The following is a 13,172-nucleotide window of genomic DNA, read 5'->3' as shown; positions in this document are numbered from 1 at the left end:
TGTTAATTGTAAATTAACAGCTTTATTGATACAAGTATACAGCAAGTTAACAACTTGTGTCTACAAACATAGAAAAATAAATAATTAAATAAATATATTGTAAATCTTACAGGGGTTTATTATTAAGTTTTAACAGCTTTTTAAATTTTGATTTATGAATATAAAATTTGGTCGTAATGAACAAATTAATTAAATAGACAGTGCTGTTGTGGTCCATCAATTGTTTGGGCTCCGTACTTCCACTTCCGGTTCCGGCCCGTCGCTCTTTCCGTTCCGACGTTCTTTCCTCCCATTTCTACCCAGCGGTCCACGTGTGGATTTAATTCGGTTTTTCACCTTAAAGTTTGCTGGAAAAATCTGGACCAAATGTCGTCATCAATCGAGCAGATGAGGGCGAACGTGGGAAAACTCCTGCGAGGAATCGATAGGTACCGATTACTGATCACGGATGGATAACCGGACGAACAAGCTAACGATAGCTTAGCCTCTGTGCTAATGTTGAAAGCTAACATTTGCTGAGTTAAGTCGGTGGCGGTAAACTCAGTCAGAGGCTTTCTTCTTGTTTCTTTTGTCCGTCTGGTGCCAGAGTGAACACTGTGTTTATAAGATACGTTTGCAAACGTAACTGAATATTAAAACTGGAGAAGTTGTGTCACATCTGTCAGATTTTCACAACAGCTAACGTTAGCTAGATGACATCCTCCCCATTAAGATATTTCTGCCAAAATATTTACTAATGTTAAAGACTCACCTGGCGTTTTGTTGCCCCAACAAACTAGTTCAAAGCTGAACTGAAGTTTAATGTCAGTCGCTTTTTCACACAGGTGACATGTTAAAGGACAGGTTCACAATTTTTCAAGTCCGTCTTAAAACAATAGTCAGAAGCCCAAACGATCAATGAAACCGCTTTTTTCTTGCTGTAATCATTCCTCCTGTTCATACTGACCATTAGAAGAACCCTTCATAATGCACTTACAATGGAAGTGGGGGACAAAATCCACAGTCCTCCTTCTGTGCAAAAATGTATTTAAAAGTTTATCTGAAGCTAATATGAAGATTCAGCGTCCAAATGAGTCAAATCAAGATATCAAGATATCTTTCAACGTTACAGTCTTTTTAGTGCCAAAGTTCATCTTTTTGTTTCTATACTTCCACCACAGATCAACTGGGAAACACTGTCCGAGGAAATTTGATGCTAAAAAGACTGTAAATGTGTCAGATATCCACTTGATATGACTAACTCAGACTGCTGAAGCCTCATATAAGCTTCACATCAACTTTTAAATGACTGTGTGGACACACTGTGGATTTTGGCCTCCATCACTTACACTGAAAGCACATTTGAAGGATCTTTTAATAGCCAGTATGAACAGGAAGAATGATTACAGCGAGGAAAACCTCTTTCACTGTTCAAGACACACTTGAAAAATTATGAACCAGTCTGATCTGACCTTTAACAGATGTTAACTTGCTCAAAATTGAAGACTCCAAGAAGGCACCAGATGTTAGCTGGGTTTCTCACTCAAAAATATTCAGTTTATTATCATAGAGGACTAAAGAAACCAGAAAATATTCCCATTTGAAAAGCTGGTATCACAGAATTTGGGCATTTATTTCTTTAAAAAAATGACAGTCACGATTAATTGATTATCAAAATAGTTGGTGATTAATAAAGCTAAATTTAGAGATCCTGAAAACCTCTGACTGGCAGTGTAGAATAAGTATTTCCATTACACAGTTACACAGAAACCATCTATACTCGATTCATGAGCGATGATGTCGTCTCTCCTCGCAGATACAACCCAGAAAACCTCGCAACGTTGGAGCGCTACGTGGAGATGCAAGCCAGAGAAAACTCCTACGACCTGGAGGCCAACCTGGCTGTTCTGAAGCTGTAAGTTACATCATCATCATCATCACTGTCAGCGGCCGACATTCAAACCGTAGCGGATATTTTTAGCTTACACTGGAACATTTGCTGAATCAGCCAGAAACTGAGAGAATTAGGTGGAGTTTCCTTTTTAAAGACATTGTGTTGTCTGAGTTGTAACGATGGCTGAATGTTTCCGCGGAAAGAACTTGTTTTCTACAGTTTAATATCCTGTTGGTTGTTTAACTTGTTTGACTGTGTTTTGAGGGTATTGACACTGTCAGGGCCGTGTTTGTGTCTAGCTGTACTGTTGAGGTTTCTGCTGACTCGGAAAACAGCAGGAAAGCCAGACAGTACAGGTGGTGTTGATTATAAAACAGTTAAATTACGATGTTCAGCTTTGTATGTTTCCAAATTAGTAACATTTATCATACAGATGTTAGTTTCCTCCTGACTTTTAGAAATTGCTTTAAACGTGTCGGTGATGTAAAGTGACGGTCATTAAATGTGTCCCATGCAGGTACCAGTTCAACCCCGCCTACTTCCAGACTCAAGTGACCTCACAGGTCCTGCTGAAGGCTCTGACCAACCTGCCACACACCGACTTCACTCTGTGCAAGTGCATGATCGATCAGACACACGTATCCTTTTGGTGCTGTTTCAACTATGTCACGTTACAAGCTGTACAACGGGGTCCGACAGGGTTTGGTTTGGTGTTAATTCGCTCCGGAGCAGACGTGTGTGTGTGTGTGTGTGTGTGTTTTGTCCTCCAAGTTACAGCTTTCCACAAATCTGCATGTACTGATGATGTCATTGGTACATTTTTTCATAGAGGTTGATCTTTTAGTTTTCACACTCTTCTTTTTGTTTTTCTTGCATCTACATTCTGATCTTTTTATCTGCATGTTATTTTTTTTCCACTTACATCACTAGCACAAGTAAAAAACTTACAGTTAAGGTCTTTTTTCTGTATGTGCTGTCATAGTGTAACCACAGTTCTGCATATGCAAAAATAAAATGTTTATAATAAAAATGAAGACGGGGACTTGCTGCACAACAAACTGAGCTCTGGACTCAGTTTAAAATGAAATGACATTAATTCAAGCGTTTTCTGCAAGTAGACAATGAATGTAAATCAGGAGAACTTAATCGTCTCCTTTGTTTCTTTCACCTGGTTTCCACTTGTTCCTGTTAGTCTGAGAGTTGTGTTAATATGAGTTTAACATATTGGAGGTTTTTAGTAAAATAATGTATGTAGTAGAGTAGTAGTATATGTAGTGATATAAGTAGAGTGTTATTGCCAGTGTCACTGTGCAGGAGTGTGTGTAAATAGATCCAGGGTGGGTTGGGGAGGGGTGGGGTGGGATGGGCTCTGTCTTGGGGTCAGGGGGCGTTTCCTTGACTACAGTGTCGCAGCAAGAGGAGCGCCCCATCAGACAGATCCTGTACCTGGGGAACCTGCTGGAGACCTGCCACTTCCAGAGCTTCTGGGTACGTTACACACACACACACACACACACACACACACACACACACACACACACACACACACACACACACACACACACACACACGTTGGCTGCAGTCATGTACAGATTTACTGATGTATTCAATGTATGCAGTCAAGTCAGTTTTATTTTTACAGCCCAAAATCACAGATTTGCCTCAAATGGTTTTACAAATCTATCTATCTATCATTGATCCATCATTTCTGAGGAGGAAAAACTCCCAAAATGTTCTTTAATGGTGAAAAAGGAGGAAGAGCAACAGAGGAGAGATTCTTCCTCCAGGACAGACAAGCATCTGATGTTGTTTATATACAGAATAGACAGAAATAACAATTATTAAATTCTGTATGGAGTCGTAGAACAATATCGGGTAGATAGATTACAAACGATTCCTCATGATTAAATATTAGTAAAAAGTTGGAATTTTTTTGATTGTTTCAATAAACTTTTAAAAAAAAAATTATTAGTTGCTGATTAATAAGGGGAGTAGAGCCACAACCATCAATTATTTTCATTATTGATTAATCATTTTGTCCATAAAATGTCATAAAGTAGTGAAAATGCCCGTTATAATTTTTTTCTCAAATGTTTTGTTTTGTCCAAAATCTAAAGATATTCAGTTTACTATCATGTACGACACATAAAAGCTTCAAATTCTCACATTTGTGAAGCTGCAACCAGCAAATAATTGGTGTTTTCTTTTTTCAAAATAATTGCTGATTAATTTCCTGTCAGTCAATTAATTGATGAATCGTAATAAATAATCTGAATGATGGAAATGTGTGTTTTCTCTGTTTACACAGAAACAATATGTATCTCAAACACAACTTTATACATAATAAAATGTCATTATTTAACAAAATTTAAATGATAAACAAGCCTAACAGTGTCTGTGTCGTATGTCATGTTTAATTTTGAACATTAAATTCTGCAGCAGCGTTAGACGGGAAATAGAAAGAGGCTGACCTCTTAAAAATCCACACAATAAATTTAACTTTTTGTTGCTGCTCATATATGTTGTGTTGTCTGTGGTTTCAGTGTTTTAATGAATACCATCAAGCAGCTGATCAGACGTCGATCAGGGTTCATATTGCTGATTTCTCTGATTTCCTTCTTGTTCCGGTTCCTGTTTCTCTTCCTCGTCTCCAGACTTTGTGAAACAGTTTGTCCATCTGGTATCATTCAGTCACGTTCTCTTCCTTGTTTCCCCTGACAGACGAGTCTGGAGGAGAACAGAGAGCTCATCGACGGCATTACCGGTTTCGAGGACTCTGTTCGCAAGTGTGAGTATCGTCTCTCTGACTGACTCACCGCAGTGGACAGTTAGAACTTATAGTAAACGCAAGCAGCTGATTGCATTCGACAGTTTGTGGGAGATAACAGGAAACAGCCACACCCCAAACTGTAAACATGTCATTACATGAACAAGACAAGACTTTAACATTGTTATTTAATTCATCTTCTTCTTTAGTCATCTGCCATGTCGTGGGCATCACCTACCAGACCATCGAGCACCGGTTACTGGCTGAGATGCTGGGAGACCCACTGGGTAAGAACTTCAACTGTAGAGAAACACACAGTAGACCACATGTCCCCCCCGCCCCCTCGTCTAGAAAAGATGATCTGATTTAACTTTAAAGCTCATGTCATGTTTGTCTCTCCTCTCCGTTTGTTTGCGCAGACACGCAGGTGAAGGTTTGGATGAATAAGTACGGCTGGACGGAGAACGAGGACGGTCAGATCTTCATCTACAACCAGGAGGAGAGCGTCAAACCCAAGAACATCGTGGAGAAGATTGACTTCGAGAGTGAGTGCTGATGGAATGAATCGGCGGTTTTTGTTCCTGGTGACACAGACGCAGATCGACCAGTCAATCAGTTAATGAACAGACTTGAGTTCAGGCTGAGGATAGTTTACATCAGGATGTAGTTCTGTGCTCAAGGTTTACTGCACTTCTAGTATATTTCTGCCTTAATGTCACCCAATGGCAAAATTATGTGTGCTAGTTTTTGACAGTGTTTTCAGTAGCATGTTTACAAGATATTTTTATGCTAATAAAACAGCTGACAGTGAATGAACAAGATATTAAAACCAGCAGTAATAGGTTGTGCTCCTGTCTGCAAAGCTTTAGGAATAATTAAAAGATTAATCATGTTATAGTTTTGTTAATTTCACTATAGATCTAACTGCTGCTTTTCTCTCTCATTGTAAATTGAATAACAGATAATAGAAATAATCTGCATCCCAAAATCCATGCATCCTCTTTGTAATTTCATTGTATCATCAGATTTCATGCTGTGTGTTATTTGCGACTGTAACTGAAGACAAAATTTAACGCTCTTCCTCTTTTTTCCCTCTTTCCACAGGTGTATCCAGCATCATGGCTACATCTCAGTGATGCAAACACACACACATACACTCACTCACACTCACATTTACAGATACACACACCAGTCATCAGAAATTCAACTTGCTCTTTTCGCAATAAATGTAATTTATCATTTACAGCCTCTGTGTGTGTGTCTGTGTGTGTATCTTTGAAGTTACCAGAAAGTTTTATCTCCTTGCAGTGGAAATGTTTGACAGTTCTTCCCAGAAATTGTGTAACTTCCTTGTTTGTCTAAATGGTATCAGGGTGTTGGCTAAACACTGTTATTAAGCAGAAGAATAACTTGACATAAATCAGGGCAGCCTGGATCAAAGCTACTGCTGAGTCGTCATGTTCGGTGTTGTGTTTATTGTTGCTCTGTGTCTTCCTGCTTGTTGAGTGTTAAAGTGACGATCGGACAGTGAGTTTCCTGTGTTTCATGTGCTCAGCAGGATTGTAGGTGCACTAAGTGTCTCATAGTATTGGAGACTGTGTGATAAAATCCGTCTGAGTGCTTCATATCAGTTCAGGGAGAACAAAGGAACAATGTCCTGCAGTTATTACCTGTAGGTAACAAATATCTGGTGGCCGTTGGTTAAAAACACTTCTGGTTTTAGAGGTCTGAAGTATTTTCTGTCGATGATTTTAAAACACAGAGGAGATGGATGAATATCTTGTCACACTGCCAAACAATTAGCAACACACTTCAATGTAGTCTAGTACAACAGCACAAACACTAATAAATACAGGTTCAGAAATTACCGTAGATTTGAATCAACACCTCTGACAGTGTTAATAAAGGTGTAAACTCTGCAATGATGGAGTTAATCACATTGTGCAAATATACTAAATAAACCAGCAGTGAATGACATTAAACCAGTTCAGCTGTGATGTGGTGATGGGAGGTCAACCACTGCAGGAGACTCATTCATTGCTTTTTGTAGTTTATACACAATTGTTCTTTAAAAACATGAAGTTTCACAGAACTTAGTGAAGAAATGATAATGTGTAGTTCAATGTTCTTCTGATGAAGATGATGGGAGGATCACTGTCTGGACCAGGCTAATGCATCACTGATCCTTGAAATGAAACCATTTGGGATCCCCAGGACGTATCAGAGTCCTCGACACAGAAAGGTTTTGGATCCTCTGGGAACAGAAAGCCCGGTTGAGTCTTTCTGTTTGAGGTGGTTGTCAGAAGGTTAACACCCACGTATTCCAGCTCCATAATAACAAGATAAAACTGTTGGTTTTGCATTTTGCAGCCCTGATTCATGGTTATTACACAGAAAGTGTTTCCAGGTAACAAATCACAGCATTAAAGGAATTTTTACAGTATTACATTAAAATAAAAGGGAATGTTTGGAACATGAGGGACGATGAATTTCAGCATTATAATCTGGTACTTACCAATTTTGACTTTTAAAAATTTTCATGTGATTTTTAAGGTATTACGCTGATAGTATCCCATAATATTACCTCATTATTATCAGATTATTATCCCATTAATGTCACCATATTACCATTTTTAATCACACTGATACAACCTTATTATTGTTAACAGGTTATTGTATTATTATCAGAATGTTAGTATGATGTTACCAGTGATGGGTCACTACATATTGTTAACCTACTGGAACTACAATTTTGACTGGAGGCTAATAGAAAAGAAAGAAAGATCAGATTCTGCTCTGACATGTGAGCCGACAGGTGACCTTTGCAAAGGTAAAGTTGAGAAATGGTCTAAAAGGAGACAGTTCAAGATAAACAAGTTTCAGTTAACATCTAAATGCAGTTTTACAAGTTTATATTTTTGCATTTTTTTCTGTTACTGTGTGAGAAATAGCTACACTTTGACTTTTCAGTTGAACATCTTTTGCAATCATTTCCCTCCATTAGGTATTAGCCTATATTTTATAATCTTGTATTTCATTGCAGATGTAATTACATGTTTTATGAAGTAGTTTGAACTACTTTTCCCAAGTAACTTTAGTGAACTAAACTATATTTCTATTAGCTTTGCTGTACTTCATCTCTCAGTGTGACGTAATTTGCAACTTTACGCTTCCAGAGAAGCTTCCCAACATTGGATTTACCGATTGTCAAAACCGATCTATTTCCTGGTTATTATTTTAGTAATTACCGTAATATTACTTTATATTATATTATATTACACTCTTACCTTGTTATTGCCGAGCTGGAATGTAAAGCGCTATCGTGAAAAGATAATGAAACCTCTAATTTAGGATGATTTTGTTTAATGGCAAACCATTATTTTTAAGTATATATGAGGAGTCAGTGCATATTGATCAGAAACATGTGGGAGCGCCTGACTGGGCGGGACTGGAAACCCCTGCCGGCGTGAATCCAGAGCAGCACACGTTCCGCCCAGGTGAGCATCTGTGCACCTCTGCGGGAAGGTGTGGCCTGTTTGTGTTTATCACCTGCACGACGTGAAAGGCGCACTCGTAAATCGGAAGTTCTGCACTACTGACGGTTCAGCAGATAAGATATTAATTTTTGACATGAAAAAGTCGTTGAGTTTGTCGTCTGAGGGCTCCCTCCCTCCACCGGACGATGATGTGGACTCGGTCTCTCCGGACGAGCTGCTGGGCTCTCAGTCTCGCCTCTGGCTGGCGGATGTGATATCCGGGAACATGCCCTCTGAGGGCGGCCAAGCGAACACCTTCGGCCGGGACGGACTGTTCGTGGACTATCACTTCCCACTGGGACAGCTGGAGATGCAGCCCGGGGTCAAGTGGAAACGACCAAAGGTAAAGAAGACCTCCTCTGTAAGGTGGTTTCAAAGTCACCCCGCGGTCACAAGTTTTTTATTTAATCACAAGGAAGGAAGTATTTGTGCTGTAACATGCACTGTGTCAGTATCTAACCCTAATATTTGCATGTATCAACTGAAGCATGTGCTGGTACATTAATGTGTAAACAGCATTTGAATGTCCTTCCTGGTCCAGCCAGAGTTCATTAACTTTATACTGTTTCCTTTATGACAGTGCATCATAAGTTATGAGTTTATGACATGTCTTGCTGGTTAATCTTTATCTGCTCAGTAACCGGTCAGATGCAGATGTAGTGGACTAAAAAGTATAATATCAAGGTGAAATACAGGAGAACACAGAAGTAAAGTTGCACGAAATGGAAAAACTCAAAGTATTTAAAGAATTGCTCTTAATTGCAGTACTTTACGACTTCACAGTTCTGCCTCCCTGTAGAAAAGAGAACGAGGACTACTGACCTAAATGTGTTAGTGGGATGTTGAACTGTGCAGGCCCAGAATCAAAACAAACACAACATGTAGCTCAATGTAAGTCTTCATTATGTAGATTTATAAAGTCTATATAGAAGAATAGAGTCTACTTTCACTATGATAAAACGTTATGAGAGGTCAATGAAGTGGCTTAACTTTAACAGAAAGTGAAAATAAGAAGCATAAATAAAGGAAGTTGTTCTGTAAATGCACTAAATTGTTGTTTCCGATAGTCATCAGCAAGTGGAAGCCTGATTATAAGAACTGCAAAATACCATAAACAATGTAAAGTCATACTTAAAAGTGCAGGAATAGGAGGGAAGATTGTTAAAAAAAAAAGAGAAGGATTGTTGGATCATTTTATGCCTTTTATTATATAGTTGACAGTACAGAGCTGATAGATGAGGGAGGAGAACGATGGGAATGACACATATTAAAGGTTTATGGCTGAAAACGAAAGATCATCAGAGTCATTACAAATTATGGGCATTGCCTTAAACCACGAGGTTGTCCTCATAAGTATCATTTCTTATAAACATTAGTCTCACCATTAAATCCTTACAGCAGCACAACAGGAACACTGTAGTCAATCCTTCAGTGATTCAAAAAACAAGGTAAAAAAAAAACTTCTCTTCTCTTCTGACACATTAAGGCAGGGCATGTCAAGGTCAAGATAAGATCAGAGCTCATGGTGTATTTAGATAGAGTAAATATGTGGCCTATCAAATCAAGGCATCTCTACATGAAACTATCCAACCCAACAACAACACATGTGTTGCAATGTAGAAGGTAATATGCAGTTTTTATTTTTTAATTCTTGCCTCGTTGCTATTAGCCCACTAATGTTTTCTACTGGGGCTGGACAAAATAACAAGGACACTTTACAGAACAGTATAATGCAGTTTAATAGTTTTCCTGAAAACGTACTACAGATCAAAATCAAAACCTCTCTGGCACACAGTCTCCACACATCTGGAACATTACGAACCTTACAAAAGATGCATTTATCGCAGACTGAGCTGCACGTTGGCATTCATGAGCCTTAAATTAAGTGCAAATGCACATAAACATAACAGGTTTGCTCCTCTGCAGTGTCCTGCAGACCTGATAACAAAAACAAAAAGTGTCATACTTAAGTGATAAGGTGAAGTTGCATTATCTTTACAGCAGTCTGGATTTTTTGATAAAAATTGCAACCCAAGCAGAAGTTTATCACGTACAACACAGTCAGCGTCTTCTCTTCTGCTATTAAACCAAAGCCAAACATCTTTATATTGCAGGAATCTGTTTGGTTTCATAAATGAGCCAACAGCGTCAGTCCTTTGGGTTGCAAAAGGAATTTTACCTTCTGTATTCTTGTGAAAACTTGGACAGCCATCACCTTTAGGGTGTTTTCTCCTTGTTTAGACAGCAGGACAACTGAAAGCGCCACAAACCAGCAGCAGCAACACTGGTTTAACAACTGCTGCTGGGTCGATGTTACATAGAGAATGTAGTCTGAGCAAACAAAGCGTGTCTCCATGTTAACCAGCTGCTGACGAACATTTACGGAAATAATTCTCAGTTTTTCCCTGAAATCAAACATTGTCCAATATGTGAGTTAAACTGTGCCTTCAGGTTAATGCTGCATGAGATATTGTTTCAGCATTGACATCACGATGTGACGTCAAGTAAGGAAAATGCGTGACACACACAGGAAACTTGTTTTTTACACACAAAAAAGTTAAATCATCTTGTGCACACAAAACTTGTTCCCACAAGATGATTTAATGTATGTATAATACATTAATTATATAAGATTATTACATAATTATAATTAAAATAATCATACAAGATCATTCTCTTGTGCATACAAGAGAAAAATATCACCTTTTGAGACTTTCAGGGCTCCGTACTTTTCAAACAAAACAACATAAAAATATCTCAAAGAATCAAGGTCCCCAAACAGAAGTAACTTCAGAATTGTTATCTAAAACCACAACATGTTTTTAACCACAACACTAAGACACAAAGTTCACTTTCAAGCCATCCTTAGGATTAGCATTCAGTCAACCACTGCCCCTTCTAGGTAACGTGATCTATAATTGTCTAACAAGATTGTGAATCCTCATGTTCCTGCTTAACATGTTTTAATCTCACAATCTAAACAACATTTTTAACTTTAGTCAGTATGTTTCTGACCAATCAACCATCAAAGTACCTGAACTGATTTATTATATATCTACTGTATATGTAGTCTGTCCTGTCACACCTGTGATTCTGTCTTACTCTACTAAACATTTTTATGAAGCACATTTATGATGAGTTTCCAAGTGAATAAACAGACAATGAAAACAAAGAACAGGTCAGTCTATTAAACATGTTTTAAGACAGGATGTAAACAGTGAGTATGTTCCTTACAGCCCTGAGCTGCACGTACGCAGGTCCTCACTGGTTAAATAAAAATGTGCTGTAGGCCAACTTGTCCAAGAAATTCATCATCAAAGCTCACTGATAACAGAATAGTTCATGTCTAAAAGTTTACTGCAAAGGGAGTATTACTGTCAGTCCATGTAGCTAAAACTATTGCAGTCTAAAATAACAGCCCTTTAATAAATACATGAAGGTTATGATGTTCAGGTTTGGTTGAAGCTGTTTTACAGAGGTGTTAATGCAACTTTTTGGTCATTTTGTAGTTAATCGTGCTTTTCTGTTGTATTTAAAGTTGATTCAAGTATTATGTCCACCCTATTTATAAAATGGGATTATTATATATTTAGTAGTTTTTAGAATTATTGATCGTACATCTACAAAAATGATATTAATTACACACCTGGCAACACTACACAGAGATAAAACTCATCTCAATCCTAATAATAATCCTAATAATTTATTTATAGAACACCTCTTGAGCAAAAAAACACAAAATGCTTTCCACAGTTAGGAAATTCAAAACAAACACAGAACATGCGCAGCATTAAAAACAGGTGAATGCGCTAGAAAATAATAATAATTTAAAAGACAGAAAGTAAGACACACCGTTCTTTAAAAGTGGGTTTCAAGATGAGCTTTAACAGCAGACATGACCTCAGTGGAAGGCTGTTGAGGAGCCAGTAGAGCAAAAACTTTGTGTTTAACCTGGACTCAGTTAGTCCTGACTAGATCCTTGCTTGTGTTGTATCAGTCTCATATTCGGATAAAAGCGTCTGCTAAATGTAATGTAATGTAAAAGTTAGGAGATCCAAACTAGCAGATCTGAGGACAGAAAGGGCTTAGAAGTTATATACTCCACTGTCAGGCCATGCAAAGCCTTGTAAGTGATTAATGGTGCTTTAAATGAAGCACTTTGTTCCGGTCAGTAATCTGTCTATTGAATTTTGAACAATAGCGTGATCGTTCAGATAAGCGAACAAGGTGTAACAATGATTGAAGTGAGAGGATATAAAAGCATGTACGTTTTCTCTGTGTAACTAAAAGAGTAAGAAAGCACCCAGCTAGCACTTTGGGTAAGAAAGTATTCCTTCAAAAGAACAGATTTTTTTAGTAGTTTATGCCTCATTGCTCTTAAAACTGACCTTTAATATTTAGCTCCCAGGAATGGTGCTGTTGAAACATGCTAATCTTATTGTATTTATCCTCATCTGACTTTTTCCCTCCCCACCCATCTCCTCTTCTCATCTTCTCATCTCCTTCTCCTCTATTCTAACCAATCAACCATCAAACTCCCTGCTGTGTTTAGGAGCTCTGTGCGTCGCCTCAGTTTATAGTTGATGGAGCAACGCGCCTGGACATCTGCCAAGGGAAACTCAGTAAGTACACAAGTACTGTAGTGTTATACAATCAGTTTTTTCAGACATGATAAGTGCAGAAATCATTAGGAACAAGACAAATGAACAAAAAACATAACATGTTTAACTTTAAAGTACTTAACAAATCTTTGTAACTACACTGGTATTTTTTTGTCAGATAGATACGCTTAAAAGGTGGATAAACTTTTATAGAAATAGAGTCACTACACAAAAGTGAGGTCAGGTGAGTTCACCTTCCACTACATTTCTGATCAGAGCTTCCACTTGGACTCATCTGTACTGACCTGTGTAGTCTTCTGCTTTAAGGAAACAGTCAAGGTTCCTATTACATTTCATAAGCTTTTTGTTGCTTCAGTCTAGTTTTTGTTTGCAGG

The 13,172-nt window shown here is 38.1% G+C and overlaps 2 protein-coding genes across 3 annotated transcripts in view; both read left to right on the top strand.

Annotated features, from left to right (window-relative positions):
- Positions 1 to 242: 242 nt before the first annotated feature.
- Positions 243 to 5,885, top strand: eif3k (eukaryotic translation initiation factor 3, subunit K). 2 transcript variants are annotated; one of them, XM_044354777.1, is made up of 8 exons: positions 243 to 428; positions 1,796 to 1,894; positions 2,391 to 2,511; positions 3,287 to 3,361; positions 4,595 to 4,661; positions 4,850 to 4,927; positions 5,060 to 5,185; positions 5,745 to 5,885. In XM_044354777.1, exons 1-8 carry the CDS (start codon positions 367 to 369, stop codon positions 5,774 to 5,776), a joined length of 660 nt encoding a protein of 219 aa, XP_044210712.1. In that variant the 5' UTR covers positions 243 to 366; the 3' UTR covers positions 5,777 to 5,885. The 2 variants fall into 2 exon arrangements, with proteins under 2 accessions (XP_044210712.1, XP_044210711.1); XM_044354776.1 differs by having other exon boundaries at positions 3,284 to 3,361.
- A 2,067-nt stretch (positions 5,886 to 7,952) lies between these two features.
- Positions 7,953 to 13,172, top strand: part of zgc:85932 (uncharacterized protein LOC405875 homolog) — a 30,626-nt gene continuing 25,406 nt past the window's right edge. Inside the window, exons 1-2 of the mRNA XM_044354775.1 lie at positions 7,953 to 8,519; positions 12,729 to 12,798. Of these exons, the coding sequence (XP_044210710.1) occupies positions 8,271 to 8,519; positions 12,729 to 12,798 (319 nt within the window). The 5' untranslated portion in view covers positions 7,953 to 8,270. The remainder of the gene's footprint in view (positions 8,520 to 12,728; positions 12,799 to 13,172) is intronic.

This window comes from Thunnus albacares, chromosome 6 (genome assembly GCF_914725855.1).
Source record: "Thunnus albacares chromosome 6, fThuAlb1.1, whole genome shotgun sequence".
Taxonomy (NCBI): Eukaryota; Metazoa; Chordata; class Actinopteri; order Scombriformes; family Scombridae; genus Thunnus; species Thunnus albacares.
The sequence above is the reverse complement of the archived record's forward strand: the minus strand, read 5'-3'. Positions and strand labels throughout refer to the sequence as shown.